The sequence below is a fragment of the Molothrus aeneus genome, chromosome 23, assembly GCF_037042795.1.
Source record: "Molothrus aeneus isolate 106 chromosome 23, BPBGC_Maene_1.0, whole genome shotgun sequence".
Classification (NCBI taxonomy): Eukaryota; Metazoa; Chordata; class Aves; order Passeriformes; family Icteridae; genus Molothrus; species Molothrus aeneus.
Genome location: NC_089668.1, coordinates 7,183,491 through 7,205,740, shown reverse-complemented (window position 1 = coordinate 7,205,740; position 22,250 = coordinate 7,183,491). Strand labels below are relative to the sequence as shown.

The 22,250-nt window shown below is 47.9% G+C and overlaps 1 protein-coding gene across 1 annotated transcript; it reads left to right on the top strand.

Annotated features, from left to right (window-relative positions):
- The first annotated feature begins 8,518 nt into the window (after window positions 1-8,518).
- Window positions 8,519-21,797, top strand: LOC136565889 (CCN family member 2-like). The gene is made up of 5 exons (XM_066564764.1): window positions 8,519-8,581; window positions 13,903-14,116; window positions 17,826-18,077; window positions 19,500-19,708; window positions 19,897-21,797. The coding sequence occupies exons 1-5, from the start codon at window positions 8,519-8,521 to the stop codon at window positions 20,206-20,208; spliced, it is 1,050 nt and encodes a 349-aa protein (XP_066420861.1). The 3' UTR covers window positions 20,209-21,797.
- The last annotated feature ends 453 nt before the right edge of the window (window positions 21,798-22,250 follow it).

Sequence of the window (22,250 nt, the reverse complement as noted above, 5' to 3'; positions counted from 1 at the left end):
CCACAATGCTCACTGAGCACGGTCCATTAAACTCAGCATGAGATCCAGGCCCAGCCACAATCCAGAGTATTTATGGAGTGAATGTCTTCCTGTAAAAAATGTGGGAGGATGATGCAACCACTGTAGAGCCCCGACCTTCCTTCACGTCCTCTCACCTATCATACACACATTTTTATGATTATTTCCTTTATTTGGGACTGGAATAGCAGGGAGAGATCCTGGCTGCCTCTCCATTCTGCAAGGAAAGGGCAGGAGAAAGGTCTTCACCTCCTCCCATGCCCTGGGGAAATCCAGGAGAATACCAGTTTTTCCACTACAGCTAAAACAGTAGCTGCACTGTCCAGGCAGAATGTTTCAGGGGACACATACAGAGCCCTAGCAATTAATTAATGCCAGACCCAGGAACATTTCTGTGGGTTCTGAAGGTGCTGAGTGCCAAGTGACCAACAGCTGCCTTGGCAGGAAAAGGCTTTTTGCCTAATGTCCTTGAAACAGAGCCCAGCCCTACAATTTTCATCTCCCCCATCCCATTTTGTGAGGTTAGGCCATCTTGGGCTGAATTTTGTAAAAATCTGAAAATCCCCCAAAACTTCCTTTTTTACCAAAGCATCTTGACCTTGCATACTTGTCTCTCTCTGCCAGGCAGGTCATCAACTTCCAGTCTAATACACCAGAGAGAACATTGTGAAATGACTGTGCATGAAGAGGCATTGGAGTAAAGGTGATTTGAGACTATTTGCTTGGCCAAGAAATGGAACAAGCTACATCTTTTCTTTAACCTGACTCATGGCCATATTGCAGGGATCAGGTTGGAAAAAACCCAAGTGACTGTTATTCGCCCAAAGTCTGCCTTTAAACCCATCTCATGCACCTCTGTTGCCAGATGACATCATGTGTCTGAGGGGGAAACAAATAAAATATAGAGATGCAAATTATTGGTTCAAATAACTTCCTTAAAGCAGAAAAAAATAACAGACTGAGGTTTTGCAAAACTGATTTGAAAATATCTGTTATTTCATATTGAAGTCAAATGGCCCAAACTGCAAAAGTTTGAGCAGTGTGTCAGTGGTTGCTTTATAGTGGTTGGGAATTTAAAAGACAGTGTGGCAAAAGCTGTAGTGAAAACAGAGGTTCTGAACTTGAAGTGTTTTAAGCAGTTTTGTAACAGTAACACTGTTGTACATAAATGGTATGAAAAAATGCAGCATTTGTAATAACTTTCCAAAACAACTAATAACACTGTCACCTCTAAATATATATAGGGGTTTCTACCACCACACAACTTTCTGGGAAAGTGAGCCAGGGAATTGTGCAGGAAAAGCATCCTCTCTGGAGGAGAGTCAAACTCAGCTTGTGTGAGTTTGGTCTGTCTGGAGGCAATGATGGTTCCAACCACAGACGATTTCGTTATCAATGTGTTTAAAATCCCATCATTCCTATAACAAGGCTCTTTATGGAGCTTGGAACTGGTCTTTTCTTAAACAGTTGTGATGTGAAACTTCAAAAATATCTATTAGTAAGGAAACAAATGAAAAAAACCAGACCAGCCTCATAGATGTCTGTCTGTAACTCTTGGGTGGCTGGTTGTTAATTGCTGCCCCGAGATGCGTAGGATGTCTCTGCTTCGGCCCGTGTGGCTGAAGAACGAGTCTGGACTCTTCAGTTTTTGGTCCTGAGGTTGTTTATTAATTATCTATAAAATTTTCTTTCTGCCCAGCCAAGGTCTGCTCAGCAGGGCAGCCACGAGCACTCTGACCGCCCCTGAGGTGGTGTTGTCCTTTTATACTACAAACTAGGTATAACATATTTACACTTAATTCCCAATATCTATCACCTGTGTTAGACAGTGCACTTCTACTCTAAACCAATCCCAAAGTGCAGAAAATGGAGAACAAGAAGAAGAAGAAGAAAGAAAGGCTGGACACGCCCAAGTTCCTCCATCTTGTCCCCATAACCCCCATACCAAAAATCCTAAAATCTACATTTTTCACCCTGTGATAATTTTATTATTATACTATTCAAACCTCTGTGACTTTCAGGTCCTCATAAAAAGCTGGTAACTTGTTCCAGGGGTCAAAATCAAATCTCTAGGTGTTTTGAGCTACATGCCAGGGTCTCCAGCCCCCCGGCGGGGTCCTCGGCAACTCTGGACACCCAGAGGGATGGACTGAGTTCCGACATGTAACCACAACAAAAAGAATTAAGAACAGGCAAGTGAAAGTCTCACACTTAACATCTCCCAAATAATTTTTAAGGTTTAGTAACTCAGCTTGTGCAGTCCTGTCGTGGTGAGGGAAACTTGGACGCTCAATATGAGTGTTTAGCAAGCTTCGTTTATTGAAGAGAGCATCAGACTTTTATGCACAACAAGTAATAAGCTCATACATATTCTGCAAGCTAAGCAATCTATTGGCTATACTACAATATCAGCTCTTCCTCATACCTTAGGGATTACATCTCTGTTTCTCATGTCTCTCTTACGACTTGTTATTGTACCACAGCCATGCTCAAGGACACAGTGTTTTGCAGGTGCAGAGACCCAGATTAGCTGCATCCTCCCAATTCTTGGTCCAGAACGTGGCCCCTATCACGTAGCCATTCCTCCACACAGTCCTTTGGAGGAAGATGCTGCTCTTTAATCAGCAGGTTTGCAGCTGATTTTGGACATGTCTGTGTTACATTCTATGGTTAACAATCCCTTCAGCTGGGAGAAGTCCCTGCCACTCCAAAGGTGCCAGCTCTTTGTTTCAGGGGGGCTGGAAGCTAATCGAGGATTCCTGTGCTCTGATTCCTGTGTACAGGAAAGGCTGGCAGAGCAGTAGCTGGGTGAGCTGGGGACCCCACTGACCTGCTGGTCTCTGAAATCTACCCCTCTTCTCTATCCTCAGGGCTGGGTTTGGGCTGCAGGAGGACCAGATGACCCAAGGGTCCTTCCAACTTAGATTATTCACTAATTTCATGTAATGAGCTGGAATAATTCCAAAACCTGAATGGGAAAGGTGTGGGCAGGCACCTGTTGGAATCTCAAACCTCTAATGAAAACTACAAAAATCCTGGGGGCCACCCACCCCTCCAGGTCCTCCCAGGCTGCCAGAGCTCAGGGATTTGTTGCTGCCTGTTGAGGCTCCTGAGATGTGCAGCTGGTGTGAATTACAGAACTATGTCAGAGCTGTTTTGTCTGAGTCCTGGATTTTAAGGCTAAGATCTTAGGTGATGCTAGAGGTCTTTGGAGGGATGGGATCCAGAAGAGAATTTACCCTTGCACCTTTTTGGATAGAGCTGTGTAGACACAGGCACTAGAGGAGGCTCCTGGTCCTTGTGGCAGAGCTGCAGCTTCTTCAGGAGGTGGCAGATCCCAGTGTCCATAAAATGGGATGAGAAAAAGCAGCATTTGTAGGCAGAACCAGTAATGTTATTTCATAGCCCATAACTGGAGAGAGGTCCCTTTGTCCCTTCTTCCTCTCAAGCAATGTTACCTCCAGCACATCCTGCTGTGCCTCGCCTGAGCAGGTGTTGAGGACCAAACCCCCCGAGACACAGAGTGGTTACAGACACCAGAGCTGTGCTCCAGAAGAGTCCTGTGGCACTGACAGACTCCTTAAATGATCCTGTCCAAGTCCACCTTAAACATGCCCTCCCTCCCTGCAGTTTTCCTTCGGGATAATTAAGCATTCAGTAAGTTAAGAAGTGGAAAAACCTGAGGAAGCATCTGTTTCACAGGTGGGTGCAGCTGTTTCTTCCAAGGGCTTGTTCTCCTGCAGTTTTGTGCAAGCCCGTGCCTTGGTACAAATGCTCCTGGCCATGATGGTGACTCACATTTGTATCTAAACATCCAAATTTTGCAGTTGTTAAGGGTCTCAGGGGATCACTTGCTGGCATACTGCAGTCTTGTGGCATGGATGTCCTTGGAAGTGCTGAGTTTCTCACTGTTCATCTGTTCTGAAACAAGGATCCCATGTTTTGATAAATAGGGTTTGGTGTCTTTCCCCGGGGTGCTCTGGGCTGTAACTCTGGTACTGCAGAACTGAGGTTTGCATCCTGCCAAGATCAGGCTTCAGAGTGGCATTTATTTTTTTCCTAGAAGTGAACATGTGCTTTTGCTGGCCAGCTCTGTCAGAGCACCATCTCTTTCTGAACTTATGATGTTAAGATTGTTTATATATATATATAATATTTACAAGGGCATCAGCAGCCACCTCACCCATCCCAAGTGTCACATCCCTTGATAAACTTCAATGTCACAATAAATCCTCAAATACAATAGTTCCTCCAAGAACTAATATAATTATGGATTTCACAAGTCAACTCTGCAACCACAGACAAAATTTGTCCCCTGCCTGACATCCCTTTTGCTATGGGCACAGCAGTGTGGTCTGGGGGCTGTGTATCTGGCAAGCTAGGAAGAGGGAATCCCAGCTCTGCTGGAGCCAGCGGGTGTTTCCCTGCAGTCAGCATTTCATCACGGCAGGGCTGTCCTGGAGTGAGCAGGGGGTTGTTTTCCTGCCCTTTCCATCCACAGGGAAGGGAAACCATTGCACCCAGGCTGGAATTAGACAAGGTGAGGCACTGAGCCTTTGCTCAGTGCTGCATTTCTGTGACACTTTCTTTTGACAATTTACAGCCACTACTGTGGTGCCACAGCTGATGCACTTGGACAACAGAGCCAGCGATCTCAGAAGGCTGTTCAGGAGCCCCAGATCTTCTTCACTTATTAAAGGGAGCCTAGAGAGATTAGGCTACAAACGGAGATGCCTTAATTAATTTCCTCTCAATTAGACAGCATGAATCTGACCCTAAATACCCTTCTAGACACACTGAATTAGTACTAACTTAAACTCAGGTCTGGAAGAGCCCTTCTCAGCTGTTAGTTCTCTGGGAACCACATTGAGCCCCAAAAATATCCAGGGCTGTTTATTTGTCTTGACCCAAGACACACAGACCAGCAGAACTCCTTCCCAGCCTTGCAATAAACACAGACCCTTGAGAGACATTGGTGGGTTTTGTTCTGTTACAAGTAATAAACCACAGATGGAGAAAACACCAGTGGCACTTGAGTACCGTAGCCCTGTGCCAGCAGGAGAGAAGTGAAAGGGCCGAGCCCAACTTCAAAATTGCATTGTATCCTCAGACTGGAACAAAAAGCAGGGAAAGGACTCCTCCATGGCCCTGGATCTGTCACTTGTGACCAGCCTGAGTGTGGGAGCAGGATGCATCAAGCAGGCAGCACTAGCTGGGTAATGACCAAGGAAATGGAACCATTTTTCCGACCATTGAGTAGGATGGATCTCACCATCTCTGCTGGACCTGGTTCGTGTTTGGTGTCATCAGGTTAAAAGAGTTTTATATCATCAAGTCGAAGGAGTCCCAAATGGGAATGAGGACCTGTCATCCACTCCAGAGGTAACTTTTGCCAGAACTGACCAGCTGTGAGAACACAAGCCTGCTGCAAGGCTCCAGAGGCCACCAGTGTGTTCTGGGGGTGACCCAGCAGCTCTGGGACAGGAGACAGTTCTGAAGTCACTGAGGACTGAGTGAACACAATTCTCTGTACCATGCTGCTTGTAGCAGCTTTTATTTTGGCTTCTGCAGGTAGAGGGACATGGGTAGAGATCCTGCTGAGACAAAAGACTGTGTGTATGCTTGCCTTCATTTTATTCTTTGGCCTGACATGATTTTTAACAATTATTTAAATATCTGTTTTTCAAATAACTATAAATCCAGAGAAGCTGCTGGTTGGGCATGGTGACTGAACCCAGAAGAATGTAACAAGGTGTATTAAACACCCACTATTCTTTGCTTGGGGGAGATTTTAAGCAGGGTTGACATCTTTATTGCTTCACTTGAGGCAGCTCAGGCAAAAGGAAGAAATAAAAATTGGTGTTAACTTGGGTGCGTCCTGCCTTTGATCATTCTGAGTCACTCAACCATCATGTTCTTCTTTTACCTCTTGGCATGTCCAGAGGGGTTTGCAGCTCGGTTCTAGCATGAGGGGTAGTTTTGTTTCTCCCAGTGCCCTACGAAAATCTTGCACATTGCATGGAGTGAGCTCCCAAAATCAAGGGATCTCCAGCTGATACTTCTTCACATCCTGCTCCTATAATCCAAGAGGTTGCTTGAAGGATGAACAAGACTGGACTTGGTACATTTTACTGCCCTGGGAAGGTGGAAGCATTCAGGTGGATGATGATGATGAGAAGCTTGGAAAGGATGATTTATAATCGAATTATTCTTTACTTTTGTTGTAGGTTGAAAACTTAATCAGCCATCATAATGCTGGCTTACTGCTGAATATTCCCCACAGAACTCCTGACAAGTGAGTGGTGTTGGGATTTTGGCTGAACAGTTCATCCGAGGTCACACAGCAGGTTTATGTTAAAGCAGAATTTGGAAGATCGCAGTTTGAGGTGCAGCTGCTGCTTCTTATAGAATCAGAGAATGATGGAATGGTTTGGGTTCGAAGTGAACTTTTTAAGTTCATCCAGTCCCACCCCCTGCCATGGGCAGGGACACCTTCCACTGTCCCAGTGTGCTCCAAGCCCCGTCCAACCCCTGGTCTTGAACACTTCCAGGGATAGAGCAACCATAGCTTCTCTGGGCAACTTGTGCCAGAGCCTCACCAGCCTCACAGTGAAGGATTTCTTCCTAATTTCTAATCTAAACCTGTCCTCTTACAGCTTAAAGCCATTCCTCCTTGTCCTGTCAATGCACAAAGGGGGATGTCTTATTCTAACAGAAGGAGGAATGGATTGAGCAACACATTACACACTGTCCTTTTAAAAAGCCACAAATATGCCATCTTCCCATCTTCAGGGGCCCTGGAGGGGTCAGAATTCAGCTGGGGTTTATATTCTTGCCATGTGAGAAAATGAGACCAGAAGTGTGCAGCACTTTATCCCTGTCTTGTTTACAAGCAGCAGGAGAATGTCCTGAGAAATGTGAGCAGCTAATTTTAGGTGACAACATAGTTCAGGCCCTCCAAAAGGAGAAGGAATGTATCTCCAGCCAGACTGCCTGGAGCTCCAAAGTTCCTGAAGGCAGTGGATGTTTATGGCATCTCCAGAACCTGAAATCTTTTGTGTGTGGACATAATCATCTGGTGTGCCACAAGCAGAGGTGGCTATCATGGACATGATTGTGAAATCCCCCATCTCATGGAAGAGGAGAAGCTGCATCTGGGGTGGTTTGCACTGTGCTAATGCTCTCCAGCCCCAGACCCAAGGGGATTTCCAAATGCTAATTAATTAGGAATCAGAGTTTTCTCTTTCTAGTAGTGGGGGCACAGGGAGCATGGAGGCTGATCTGGTGTTGCACAGGAACCTGAAAGGACCTAGATGAATTGCAGGGCTTGATTCCCAGGGAAACTGCCCTACCTTGGAGGCAGGAAGGAAAGAGGCTGAAAGAGGCTCCAGGATTACTATGTATTCCCTGTGTTTTTTTCCATCTTCTGTCTTGTTTCCCAGCACTCAGCTGGGATGGGGATATGCTGGGGCTGCATTGCACAGTGCCTGGGCTCCTGGCCTGGCTTTGTATTGGCCCAAAGAAGGTACCATCCCTTGTACCACTTCTCCCCAGGAAAGCTTCCTGACCCTAAGGAACGGCTCCATCTTTCTCAAGTCACTCCATATGTACAGAGGCTCCTGTCCAAAATCTGACTGCTCTGTCCCACCCTGGCCAGCAAGGATTAAGAGTGCCCTCTGCTGCACTCTTCCTTCCGTGGCAGTGCTCTGCTTGCTCTTTGGGAATAAACAAAATGACTCTTTATTACAAAAAACAACTTTCATGCTCTAAAGGTCTGCCGTGCTGGCTGTGCACAAGCCTGGTGCTGTATTTCAGCAGCAAACAGAAAGGATCATGACCCCAGATAAAGATGTGTGTGATCCTGCATCCATCCCAAAGCACTTTGGGGAACCTCTGCCCTTTATGAAAAACTTTCATCCAGAAGCTTTTCATTGCCTTATGAAATATGCAGCTCCTCATGCAGGAGTTCTAATCATGAAACTTTCATTCCCCAGAGCTGACAGGTGATGCACAGCCAGATGTGTACCTGACAGCACCAAACTACCCATCCCTCCCTCCTGCTCAGACTCTGAGTGCCACAAATCTCTGTTTCATCACTCCTCAGCCCTTGCAGCCAAAAAGGAACAAAGGGGGTCTGTGCCATGAAAGCTGTGCCAAGCTTCATAATCGGAGGTAGAAAGAGGAAAAATTTAAAAATAATAATCCTGCTTTTACTGGGGTTTGATTTACCCACTTGGAAAGTAACCAAGCTGCAGGCAGCGGTGGCAGCCCCGTAACCGCCAGAGCCGCAGGAATCCACTCGTGCTCCCTGGAATTTGGGCATTTTTTGTTGTACCCTTTTGGGCTCCGTTCCAGCCTGTCACTCAGCGCGGGGCCCGCCCCTTCCAGAGGATATTTAAAGAGAAGCTGATGCACAGATTGCTCCAGAGAGACGGGAAACTCCGAAGGAGGGGGAGGGAATAGCCGGCAGTCCGGATCCCTGCCCTTCGCAGTACTCGGGATGCCTGGCAGCTTGGGGACAGTGCCCCGGACCCTGTTCCTGCTCCTCCTCTTCCCTGGCTTGGTACGTACGGCCCTGCAGCAGCTCTGCCTGGGCACTGCAGCTTCTTGCTTCGATGCATGCGAGGGCTTTGGGCTCAGAGACTCTTCCCGGCTGACAGCTGCTCCCGAGTTTCCGAGGGGAGCTGGGCTGGGAGCAGAGTGATGCAAACGTCCTGGGTACCTAAACCACACTGGGGGCTCCCCCGTGTAACGTGTGTCTTCCACGGGTCTCAGAGCTCCTGGCACGTGGGAACGGGTTTTGTTTCCTTCTACTCCTGGAAGCCAGAAATCGGCCCTGGTTGCTGTAAGTGCTTTTTTGGCTCAGTGAAACTGGGTTCACAGAGCCCCTTGCAGGGCTTGTTGAGGTGAGAGAGGCAATCAGTTCCTGGTTGGTGAGGTCTGTTGGATTGCTCCTAGCAATACTTAGTGTGTGCCAGCCCTTTTCCTGCCAAGAATGCTAACTGGGCTGCAGTCTAAGGGAAACAGCTGCCATTTAGGGTGGGCATCTTGATTCTTACTCTGGCTCAGCTGTGGCAGCACCACGTCGCTCATATAAACAATAACAAGTAATCCCACCACTGTGACTCTTGGTTACCACTCTGAGACAGGTGATTTTCCCTAAACCTCAATGTCAAATGCTCAGAAATGTGAGTTTTGACTTTCTTTAAGCATTAGGTTGGATTCAGTGACCTTTGATGTCTTTTCCAACCTTAATGATTCTGTGATGCTTTGTGGATTAAGGCAGAAAATGAGAGCTGTTACTCCTGAATCTCTCTTCTGTGTTGTTCAGAGGTGGGAGTAGCTCCAGGATTACTGTGAGTTGTGTTTAGGCTCATCCTGGGCAGGTGTCTGTATCCCTGTGCTCTGTCTGTGAAGGAGGTCCCTGGTTCTTGTCTCTCCAAAGGAGCTGTTATATGTGCTGCAGCAGCTGTAGGAAGGCATCTTTAGAGCCTGAGATGGAGAGAGAGCAGAGGTTATCCACAGTCATTTGGAGTTTGAAGGATGAATAGCGGTGTTTTGGCTGCTTAGTCTTGGAGCACTAAAAGAACCAGCTGAGTGTTTATTATATCACCTCTACCTTGCAGCATTAACCCCTGGCTCCCAAAGCTCTTTGCAAACACCCAGCTCAGCTCAAAATTCACCTTTTCCTGCCCTCTGAGTGCAGTGGGATCAAAATGAGCCCAAACATATTTTAAAACATCCTCTTTGGTTTGGCTCCCTTAGCTGGTTCCCTGGGCTCCTGTAGACATTGGTCAGGAATGAGAAATCCAGACAGTGACACGAACCTGCTGCAGTGGTGGAAGCTCACATTGCAGCACTCATACCTTCAAAAAGGTGCAGGGGAAGAGGTTTTATGTAAATATGAAGCAGGAAGAACATTCTCAGTTTTTCTTACCTGCAGGTAACTGGGTTTGATTTTGGCAGTTGGGAGGGAGCTTGTTATGGCTTGTCAGCTGAGCAGACAGCTCTGGGGAGTCAGAGGTGGAGAACACAATGGAGTAGAGCAGAGCAGGGGAATCCTCTGGTCTGAGTGTTGGCACTTCTGCTGTGGCTTGGCCATCACTCAGGGGTTCTGGAGGTCCCACAGCTTCACACACAGTGTTTGTGATGGATGCAAGAGCTGTCAGAAAAGCCAGGAGAGCCAACATTCCAGGCTTTAAAACCTTCTTAAATCCATGGCCTTGATCTCAGCTTTGTTCTGCTGCTCTCAGAGTTCACAGAAATGCTCTGCAAACCTCAACAGAAGCCAGGTCAAAGTTGTCGTGAACTTGAAGTCAAGAGTATGCCCGGTGAAGGCAGAAGTGAGTTTTGGGGCAACCCTTTCTGCAGAGGCATGGATGTGACAGCCTGGTCAGAGAGTAAGAAAACTAGATAAGTTTTCCCAGAATTGGCTTGTGAGACTTTAGGGAGCTGAAGATAAACAATGATAGCTTATTATTATAAACAACCTGCAGGTGGTGTTTTCCCACTCTGTTTTCCTGTTTTTCTCAACAATTATTTATAAGAATGGCTAATTAACAAAACATCTATCAGGTGAAATGTATTGATTATTGACCAGTCTGATCTATCTGTACTGGAACAGTGTATAAAAAGAGAGAATTCAAAGTAAAGTGAGGTGCTGTACAAACTAGTCTTCTGGTGAGTCTGTGTCGTTTCTTACTTGACAGTGACACAGATGGAAGAAAATGAAATATTCTCTGAGTTGAATCCCTCTGGACCCAGGTCAGTGGCAGGTTATGTGGAAATATTGGGCTTTGTGTTACCTTTGGGTCTGCAACAAAGCCCTGAATTCCAATCCTGGCAGTTCTTGGGAACGGTTTATGGAGTTCTTTGGGGCAGTTTTAGGGTAGTTCTTTGGGCAGAATAATGAGAAGCAGCCCTTGGAAAGAATGCAGGGTGAAGGGTGCTCCATGCAAAACCAATATAATCCACTATTCAGCCTCTCTGAAAGAAAATTCAGTAATGGAGGGCTCAAGGAAGTTGGTTGAACATTGACTTTTTCCCACTTGAGAGCCTCCCTGGCCAGGCAGTTTTTCAGTGCTCTGGCTGTTGGGTGTATGTGAGCCAAACCCCATTCTAGCTCATTCCCTCCTCTTCCAGGCCTTGGAGAGCAGCAGGAATTATAAATAGCTTGGGCTGACTTTGCTCAGCAATAAAACCAGCAAACAGGAGCCCCAACACCTCCTGGGCAATGGAGGGAGACACATCTGAGCCAACTGGTGGGAGCATCTGGGAGTATTTAGAAGGGTCCTGAAAATCATGATGAATTGGGCTTTGGAGCTGATGTCTGGGGGAGCTGAGGTACAGCATAGGTGGGTACAGGGTCACCAGCTGGTCTCTGATGCAACAGAGATCTGAATCCAGATGTTCTCCTGCTGAAAAGCAGCTATGATACAATGAGGAAGTGAGGCTGCTGTGAACAGAAGGTAAAACCAGGTGGGCTGGTTTATGTGCGTGAGTTATTAAGGAAATAACTAGTGCCAGCAATGATTAATGAGGATGGGGAAAAAACCCACAGAATTGTGGAATCATGGAATGGTTTGGGTTGGAAGGGATCTTGAAGATCATCCAGTTCTATCCCCTTGTCATGAGCAGGGACACCTTCCACTAGACCAGGTTGCTCCAAGCCCTGTCTGACCTGGTCTTGGACATTTCCAGAGGTGAGACAACTCAGTTGGGTTTAAAGCTGTTGCATTCTCTTATCCCCAAAGAGCTTGGTTTGGTTTGCATTTCAGCAGAACTATTTTGGGAGTGTTTCTTTCTATGGCCTGTGGCTGACACTGCATTGGAAAATGCTTGTTATCATTATTTTTTCTTAAGTGCATGGATTAAGTCTTTATATAGATTATATTAGGAATGCTTTGTCTCTTGTGTGGTCTCACACGCCCACTCCAACTCATCTGGGTTCCTTGGCATCTCCAGCAGGTGGAGCTGGGAAAAAGTAGGGAAGATTTCTGTATTTTTAGTTCTTTTAATGCACTTCAGCAGTTGGGAATTGATTCCTGGGACATGCCAAGTTCTGGTGCGTGGCTCCAGGACAGTCGGCTGGGAACAGTTGGGCTGCAGGCTGGAGAGGCTTGTTTCCAAAATACTTAGTGCTAGGAGTTATCCAGGAGAATTAGGCTGATTCCTGTTGAGCAGGGAGACTCTAGAAAGACTCACCCCTTGGGACCACCAGAGGGAATGGCTGGAGCTCTTTCAGGAGTGGTTTAGATGGAGATCAGGAAAGGTTCTTCCCCTGGAGGGTGCTGGCACTGCCCAGGCTCCCCAGGGAATGGGCACGGCCCCAAGGCTGCCAGAGCTCCAGGAGCCTTTGGACAACACTCTCAGGCACAGGGTGGGATTGTTGGGGTGTCTGTGCAGGGACAGGGGTGGTATTCCATGATCCTTGTGGGTCCCTCCCAACTTGAGATATTCCATGACTTTGAGGGAATATTTAGCCCAATCCCAGTCCCACAGTGCTGTGTTGGTGACACAGCTGTACAAAGAAGGTTGCACATTCTGACCCCACATGAACTAAAGTCAGAGCAACAGTAAAAATAGCTGGAAAATTTTTCCTACTCTGATTAGTGACAGACACAATATTCAAGGAAGCTATTTCACAAGTGAGGGCTGGATGGGATCTGAAAAGTGCAAACAGAGCCATAACAAGACATATTTTTTGACTTGTTCCAGTTGTGTGTGCCCTTCCCTGCTGCCCTCAAGGCTATTACCAGCTCAGCTGCTGCTCTCCTGGGGTGACAGCAGAGCTGTGAGGGGTCTGCCTCACTGTATGCTTCCCTCTCCACCCTGATCATAGCAGTGCAGGATCCCAGAGTGTTTTGGTGGCATCATCCATGTGCCAGGGTTGTGTCAGCCCTGGGTGGGAGCTGAGCTGTGTCCATAATAGTGGACGATGCATGGAGCGGAGCAAGGGGGAATTTGGATGGGCAGGATCTGAACAGTAAACCCGGCTGCAGCTGGCACTGATGTTTCTGAGGAGGTTTCAGAGGATCTCTAGAGACCACATGTTCTGCACTGTTCACAGTCAGGTTGTTACATCTTGCCCAAATCTGCGCACAGCCAGAGCTGAGCTGGTGTTCCTGCTCTGAGCTGATGCAGGACAGGGATGGCACACACTCAGTGACTGGGATGCTGGACCCATCTGGGTTTTCCAGAGCAGGTAATCCTACTTCAGCTGGTCTCTGTTTGGTGTCTGAAGTGTCATGAAGCCAAGGGTGTGTTTCAAGGGCTGTCCAGTGAAGTGCTGCCAAAGGGGGGCATCTGTGCACTCACAAGGTCCCAAGGAAGGTTGGTTATGCTGGGTTCCTTGGAAAAAGGAGAGGGCGCATGTAATAAGGAAGAAAGTGTGAGATGCAGGGGACAAAATGAAACTTGCAAGCTTCTGGGCTGGTTTTCAGCATCCCCACAATCCTACTGCCTGGCTTTGGGCAAGTCCTGTTGCTGTGCACATTGCTTTTTCAGCTTCCACTGGGTCTGATGCTGGTAGAGAGGCTTTGATGGTTGTCCTGTGTAAAAGCTGGAATTCCTTGCTGTTAATGATTACTACTTTATTGCTTCCAGAGAGGGTGAGCTGTGCTGGGGACTCTGAGCTACTGCTTGTCCTGTTTGGTTTGGATCTGCTTCCAAGAGACATCTATTTTTTTTTTCCCCCTTGAGCTCCAGATGAAATAGGGATGAGGAAAACATGAGTCCTGTGAGTACCTGGGAGCTGCATACACCCCTCTGGCTGGTCCCCTTCTCTTCTGGGGTATCTGTGCTTTCAGCAGAGACATGTTTTTCCTCTCCCTGTCCAGCTGCCTTGCAATAGACTCATTCTCTCCATGGCTTTTTGCCTTCCAGGTAGAACCACAGGCCTGCATGTTCCCATGCCAGTGTCCCTCCCAACCTCTGCAGTGCCCTGCGGGTACCAGCCACGTGTGGGATGCCTGTGGCTGCTGCAAGGTGTGTGCCCAGCAGCTGGGTGAGCTCTGCTCCTTGCACAGGCCCTGTGACCATCACAAGGGACTCTACTGTGACTTCTCAAAAATCCACAGAGGCAGTGGGATCTGCTTAGGTGAGAGCTGCAGGTTCTGTCCTTGTGTGTTTTTTCCATGGTGCCTCCCCAGAGCACCCATCAGAATTTCCTTGGCGCTTCATCCAGTGCCATGGTGGGAGATCAGTGCCAGCGTGGGAACAGCAGATCCCCTGGCACACACACAGCTGGCGTCTCACAGCTCCAGCGAGGCATGAGTGGGGCTGTGGGACTTTCCTGTGTCTTGTGACAGTGTATTTCTGGCCACAGCATATGGGTGGGAAGAACTGAATAGCTCCTTTACCACATTGTGTCTCTGTGGAACATGAGAATTCCAGAGCCAGGTAATACAAATGCAGAAATTGCTTTCTCTCCCAACACCTCTTTTTAGCTAGAAAAGAAAAAAATGTTTTTTTCTTTTAGTAGTTCCTTCTGAAGCAAGCAGAAATTATTTTGGTATAGAGGAAAATAAATATATAAATATATAAATATATATATATGTATAGAGGAGTCCAGAGGTATTTCTGCAACCTCCTGGACTCCTCTGCCCCATCTCTGACAGGAGCCAACTTTTTTTTCTTAAATTCAAGATTTTCAAAATAGTCAGGAAGACCTAAGAGTTGGCAGTTTATTGTGAGTACTTAGGGAAATGTTTGGCCACAGCACTGGATGTCTCTGGAAATGATCCCGTGCCAACCTGAGACAGAATCATTGTATCATGGAACAGTTTAGCTTGGAAAGGATCTTAAAGCTCTTCTTGAGCCAGCCCCTGCCATGGGTGGGGACACTATCCCAGTTTGCTCCAAGCCTTATCCAACCTGGCCTTGGACACTTCCAGGACTGGGGCAGCCACAGCTTCTCTGGGCACCCTGTGCCAGGGCCTCAACAGCCTCACAGGGAAGAATTTCTTCTCAATATCCCATTTATCCCTAGCCCTTGTCTAACTGAGTCTAATTTGTTGGTGTTTAGTCCTTCAAGAAGTTTTTACAAGTTGCTTCATTTTCATTCCCCAGTTTGGGGAATTTTTTGAAGCCATGGTTTTTGGAGCTCCTGGTACTTTCTGCACACATTGAAACATCTGAGAGCTGAGGATTGAAGCTTAATAAGGCAAACACAGGTGTGATGACATCCAGCAGGTGTGAGCTGCATGCTGCCTCATTCCAAATGGGAATGAGGTGTCTGTTTGTGAAGAAAAGGTAGCAAAATCACAGGAACAATTTCCTCAGGAGTGTGGGAGACACCATTACAAAATCTCTCCGTGAAGCCTTGAAATCATTCTAATAAAGGTGCTTTGTATTCACCAGACATCCAGGTTTGATCCAAACATTTTGGAGTGAGAGTCCCAGATCCTGCTGTGGAGGAAATCAGACTTGCAGACACAACTATCCTTCCTGGTTTTGAATAAGAAATTAAGCTTTTCACAGCAAAAACTGCAGTGAACACAGTCCAGGATTTATTTCTAAAATGGGCTGAGGATTTGGGCCATAATATCCTTGGGTGATGTTTTTATGATGTCCACATCTGTTGGAAGATTTTGGAGGGATTTTGGAGGCACTGAAGGAAGCTGGAGGAGTGAGTCAGAGGAAAGGAAGGATCAATGTTTTGACTTAAATTTATCCAAATAAGCAGATGTGCTAGAAGGAGAAAAGAGCTGAGGTATCAAGAGAAAAGTATCTCAGTTGAGACCAGTCTGTAGGCTGTATTGGGAGAGATGGGAAGGGAACCATCAGAGGGAAACTAATTTTATATTTGTGTAATATTATCACATTCCACATATTCCAGAGGAATCCTTTCCTTCCTGCAGAGACCTCGGAGTACCAGAAAGGTAGACAGGATCCTGTAGTAACGCTAAAGCAGGGGTCCTGCAGGTGATAGGGAGTGCAGGGAGCTGGGAGAGCTTTACAGAGCAGCTCTTTCAGCGATGCCATATCCCCTGAGGAAAAGGGCAAAAAGTCTCCTTGGCTGGGCTTGGTGGTTGGGTGTGGGTGGTGCCAGGCAGAGCCAGGGAATAAAGAGCTGGATCACTTAATGGGAGCTGTCTTTTCGGAGCCTTAATGGGACCAGGTCAGAGGGAAAGGGAGGTCATGGAGGGCAATGAAGGGCACAACAGAGGGATTGAGTTTGGAAAACAAAATCAACCCCTGGAGCAGGCTGCTATTCTTTGGGAGGGGAGGGAGGAGAGGGAACGGCATGATCTGCTCACTGAGATGGAAGAGAGTTTAAAAATAAGTATGAATGGTTGTATAGAGGGAGGGTGGATGGATGGCTTCCACTTTGATGGATAAAGTGAGGATTTTGAAATGTTGAAGTTGGAGCACAGGAGTATTTTAATCCCAACGACATTGTAAAGAGTTGCAAGATGAGATGCATGTCTTAATAGGAACAGTCCAGAAGGATTTGTGTCCCCTCAAGGGATAGGGATGGGATGGAAAGAGATTCTTACTCCTTGTTTGATTCAAACACTTTCTATCTGAAACAGTGTCCCTGGGCAAGCAGGACCTAGGGGAAAACAGATCAGGTTTCCTGGGAAGCCTCCACAAGCAGTCAAAAATCCTTCCTTTTGGTAACTTCCCTATAAAGGTTTGCGTGGATTTTTAAATTTGTTTTTTTTTTTTAGGATTCAGGATTGCAGAAAACAGCAGCTGCTGAAAACTGTCCAAAATCAAGATTTCTGACTTGTGAAAACTCTGAGATTTCAACATTTAATTTCAGGCTGAGAGAAAAAAAAGATATTAAATTAAAAAAAAAAAAAAAAAAGTATTTTTTTAAAAACCTCAAAATTTTCCATGACTTATTTAGAATACTCATTTGGCTGTGCCAAAACTTTCCCTTTCCATTCTATCAAAATATTTCATCTTCATAGTATCAAAATCAAAATAATTACCAGAGCAAAATGCTTCCCTCTGTGGATACTATCCCACGAGTACTTTGGTTGAGCATAAAGGAAATCTTTCATGTCAGATGGTTCAGTTGGTTCTTCTTGAAAACATTCTTGATCTTAATCAGCTAAGAGATTTCTCCTGGAAAGCTTCCAGTGCGAAAGTTCTGGCTAATGCAGTCATAAGAACTTGGGAGCGTTGTTGTGCCTGTAGAGTAAAGGTTCCTGCTCTGTGTCAGATATTGTTTCCTCTTTTTTTGCTCATTTAAGTTTTATTTGGAAGGAGGCAGAGACTGGAAGGAGGTCTGGTGATGAGAGATCCAGAGATCAGAAAAGAGAGAACTGGAAAAAATTGGGACTGAAAGGAGGAAGAGATTTGTGCATCATAGAGGGGCCAAAAAGGTCATCAGCCCAAAGTGTCATTTTCATTTGTAGGTACCATTTGCATGGGGGAACCAGCCATTCTTAGAAGAGTGTTGCCTATTGGTATCCCAGGAGTACTGAGGAGCAAAGCCATGCTCACATGACATGTCAGGAACGTCTTGCACAGCACCACTGACTTGTCACTCTGAGCTGGTTGGGAAGAACTCTGACAGAGAAACAGGCTCTTTACAGGCACCAAAGACAAAATCATACTTAGTAGCTCATCCAGGTGGAAAAGAAATTTTTCTAGAGAATTTTGGGAGGACCAGCACTTCTGAAAGATCAGTGTCATGGGGTGCCTGGGGTCCAGGGAGGCAAATATGACATATGCAGCACTGGGATGGCAAAGCAGGGGAGGATGGGCTCTATCCCTCCTCAGGAGCTCTGTGTCCCCAAGGCAAGGCTTCAGCCTTCTGCTTACTCCTCCTTCTCCTCCTCTTCCTCCCCCAGCTCATGAGGGTGCGACATGCGACCTGCTGGGCAAGATCTACCTCAATGGGGAGAGCTTCCAGCCCACATGCAAGCTGCAGTGCATCTGCATGGACGGGGCCATCGGCTGCATCCTGCTCTGCTCCGATGACCTGCGCCTGCCGTCCCCAGAGTGCCCCACGCCCCGGAGGGTGAAGTTCCACAACAAGTGCTGTGAGGAGTGGGTGTGTGAGGAGGGCAGTGAGGATAACCGCTTTGGAACAGCCACGGCAGGTCAGTGGGGCACATGGGATGGGGCTGGGAGCTGTTTCCTGGGGAAGAGGGGTAGATTTGGAGCACTGACTGGTTTGGGGCTGGGGGTGGCTTTGTGCATCATCATGATGGGGGTGAGTACCAAGTGTTGGGTTCCAGAGCTAAACACTAGGTCCAGCCCACCCAGCTGCTCTATCAGTCCCCTTCCCAGCTGGACAAGGGGGAGTGTAAGAACCGTGTCTGGACGGGCTGTTTGGGTCCAATCCGGCTAGCTACAGACCTTAGCACACATGAGCTTACATGGATGAAGGCAAAAGACTGGAAGCGCTCTTCTCCACATGGGGACAAATGCCCTCTGCTTATTGACTTGGAGGACACACCTCAGACTCAGGCAACTCCCAAGATGGGAAAGAGGGTGTTGCCTGATGGCAGGAGACTTTTATATCCAGGGAATGGGGGCAGAGGAAGAGGACCACTGCCAGTGGGATACCAGTGAGGAGTGGTGAGGGGACACGTAAACGAGGGAAGAGACCACCAGGGCTGGCACTTGTTGGGGAGGAAAGAGGAAGACCGTGTGGTCATAGGATACAAATCATGTGAACAGTGCAAATTACCAAACACCCAGTGCAAACAACTAAATAACTATTTAGTGCGATACAACAGGGGAGAAAATAAATGGAAAGTGACTTGTAGGTTGAGATAAGGCAGTTTATTAAAGGAAAAGTGAAAGTTTGCATGTGCACAAGCAAAGAGAAAAAGAATAGATTTATTCTTTACTTCCCATCATCAAGTGGTGTCCAGCCACTTTCTAGGAAGCAGGACTTCAGCACATGGAGCAGTTGCACCAGAAGCCAAGCATTGTGAATAGCAATTTCCCCCTCCCCCTCTTCCTCCTGCTTTTCTTAGCTTTTATATCTGACCTGACATCATACAGTCTGGAATATCCCTGTGGTGAATTTGGGTCAGCTGTCTTGGTTGGGTCCACTCCTAGGATCTTGCCCACTCCCAGCCCCTTGATTGGGGGGAGAATGTTGGAGAGACATCACTGATGCTGTGCCAGCCCTGCCCAGCAGTAGCCAAAAACACTGGTGTGTTACCAACACCTTTCCAGCTCCCACTGCAGAGCACAGCGCTGGAATGGCTGCTCTGGGAACATCAACTCCAGCTCAGCCAGACCCGATACAAAGTGAAACCTCAGCGGTGCTATGGGAAAGCTTCTGTGTCCTGAAGTGTCCCAGCAGACCTGTCTGGAGCCGGGCTATGTAGGAAATGGCCCCTGCCCACCTGCATTCCCTTCCTGCTGAGAGGCCAAGCATCTCATGGGATGGGCCAGACGTTTGCTGATGTTCCTGAAGTGTTAAACTGAGTTGGGAGCAGCCATGGAGCTGCCACTCTTTGTCCAAAGCCCTAAGCCTTGCCTTGTGTCTCTTCCTCATGGCTCAGTTTTCAGGAAGGATCCAGCTCACAGGCCAGAGCTGAACAACCTGCAGGAGAACTGCCTGGTGCAGACCACAGAGTGGAGCACGTGCTCCCGGAGCTGTGGAATGGGCATCTCCACCCGTGTGACCAACAACAATCCCCAGTGCCGCCTGGAGAAGGAGACCCGGCTTTGCACGGTCCGGCCCTGCGACTTCTCCATGGAGAAAACCAAGGTACGGTGAGGTACGGTGCTGGAAGATAGGGGACACAGCACCCCAAATGCTGGGGACAGCCTTGGGAATGATCCTGGCTCTATGCTTCCACTTCCTCTGTGTCCCATTGCCCAGTGATGGGGTCAGAGCACAGGCCTCAATGCATCTTTCCTGTCATGTCCATGGTAATTCATCTGCTTTCTCCCTAGAAGGGGAAGAAGTGTGTGCAGACCCCAAAGCAGCGCCAGAGCCTCCACTTCGAGTTTTCAGGATGCACCAGCACCCGCTCCTACCGGCCCCGGTTCTGCGGCAGCTGCTCGGATGGGCGCTGCTGCACCCCATTCCTGACCAGCACGGTGGACGTGGAGTTCCGCTGCCCCGAGGGGGACTTCTTCAAGAGAAAAATGATGTTCATCAAGATGTGCTCCTGCCACTACGACTGTCCCCAAGACAATGACATCTTCCTGGCCACGTATCAGCATTGGATGATCGGAGACCACGTCAAGATTGAGCAGCAATAGCCCTGTCTTGCCAGATCTGAGGTGTGCAGGAGCGCTCTGCAGTGCTTTCGTGGCTGTGTCCTGGCCAGTGCAGCCTCTTCCCCTTCTGTGAGGGGCTGTGCCTTCCACAGCAGCACCATTCACACCAGCAGTCCCTGTGGTTTTCCCAATGAGCCGAGGGAGGAGCCGCAGCTGCTCCAGCCCCTGACCCCCATGCACAGTGTGCAAAGGTCAGTGAAGGAACCAGAAACAGGCTTGAGCTGCAAACTTGATCTGTATTCCTGCTGGCCAGAAGAGAGAGTGGTTCAAGATCATGTGGCTCCCGCCTGTCTCCAGACAGAGCACAATTCCTGATTCAGACCCTGAGAATTCTTCCAGCATTAACTGGGGGTAGACCAGGCTGCCAGACCAAGGTGTGTCCCCTGAAGGTGCTGCTCTGAGCAGCTTTTAGTGCCTTGATGAACATTTCATAGAACCATGGAGTGGTCTGGGTTGAAAGGCACTTTAAAGCTCATCTTGTTTCAACCCCCTGTCATGGATAGGGACACTTTCCACTAACCCAGGCTGCCCCAAGCCCCGTACAACCTGGCCTTGGACACTTCCAGGGATGGGGATGGGGCAGCCACAGCTTCTCTGGGCTGGTGTGGCAGGGCCTCACCAGCCTCACAGGGAGGAATTTCTTCCTAATCTTGTCAGAAATGGCACTGGGGTGGGAGAGGGACTGGACCACACAAGCTCACACATGCACAGTGAGGCTGCAACTGTTTCAGCTCTGGAGTCTTTGCTCTGGATGTTTTTAAGTAGGAGGAACACTTTGCAGCTCCAGTCTCCCTGGCAATTTTAAGGTACTGGCAAGAGAAATCCTCCTATTTGTAAATGGAGCAGATCCCATCTGGAGTTACTAGGGCAGTGCCATGGGGAGCTGTTGGCACTGGTATCTCCAGCAGTGGGACTTCCTCCTGGCCACAGACTTGGCAGAGTCTCTCTCTGCCCGGAGAGGACCCCATTGCCAGCCCATAGCTCCAGGAAAGGCCACCAGCAGCCAGTGCCAGTGGTATGTCCAGCAGCACGTTGGCAGCTTTGTGGGACTGCTAAGGTCTTGTCAGGTGTGGAAAAATCTTCTGATTTTTAGCAGAAAAACCAGGTACAGCACCTGATACTGGTTCTTAAGCCATCCTTGCTTATTGGAAATCATGAAGAATTTCTGTTCCAGCCAGGCAGGAGCAAGGCTTCACCTCACTATATCTTCCTACCCCAAATTAGAACCTGATGCCAAGGGACATTCCTAGCTGTCCCCAACTGTTGCCCTGAATTTCCAGACTGCTGATACACCAGCTCAGGGTCCATGTTCCATCCCAGCCTCTGTTCTTTCTCTCAGCCTGCAGCAGCTCATGAATCCTCACCCTCCTGTAATCAATTTGAACTGTAAATAATTTATCTGATATTGTTTCTAAAGCCTTTGTACAGTCCCAGGATCCTGTTGGCACAGCCCTGCTCAGGCTGTTATTCCTCTCTGAGCTTCTCTCGTGCCATTCATACAGTTGCTGAGTCTCAAACCATCCTGAGGTTGCACTTTACTCAATGCTAATAAATATCTCTATTTTTTTATATCTCTGAACTCATCCCTTTGTGTGAGGCTCCTGCCTGGTTCCTCTGCTTACCTTTCCCCAGTGCTGGGATCTTCTGTAGAGTTGATGGCTGGGTACTGGAGGGGAGGGGGTGACAGGGTTTTTTTTCCTGTTCCCAAATAGCAGCAGGATTGATGTTAGTGTTTCACAGACACCTCTGCAGCCCACAAAACACAGCTCCTCCCTCCACGGCTTGGAGGGGGGACAAGCAGAGCCCCCCTCTGCCTGCTGAAGAACCCACAAGTCCTTAATACCAGATTAAAAATAACTCCGGGAGCAGATGTGAACAGAAGTCAGTGATAACAGGGCCAGAACGCGAGGGGCTTTGCAGTGGCTTAACGGCTTATAGATTCATCCCCCTCTCATCACATTAGCAGGGACTCCCCCCTCTCCCACACCGCAGGGCCAAGAGGCTCTTCCTGCTCCCAAACATTC

Coding starts and splice junctions, on each gene's coding strand:
- LOC136565889 (XM_066564764.1), top strand. CDS start 8,519: ATGCCTGGCAGCTTGGGGACAGTGCCCCGGACCCTGTTCCTGCTCCTC. Junction 18,078..19,499: donor CTTTGGAACAGCCACGGCAG/GTCAGTGGGGCA, acceptor CTCATGGCTCAG/TTTTCAGGAAGGATCCAGCT. Junction 19,709..19,896: donor TCTCCATGGAGAAAACCAAG/GTACGGTGAGGT, acceptor CTTTCTCCCTAG/AAGGGGAAGAAGTGTGTGCA.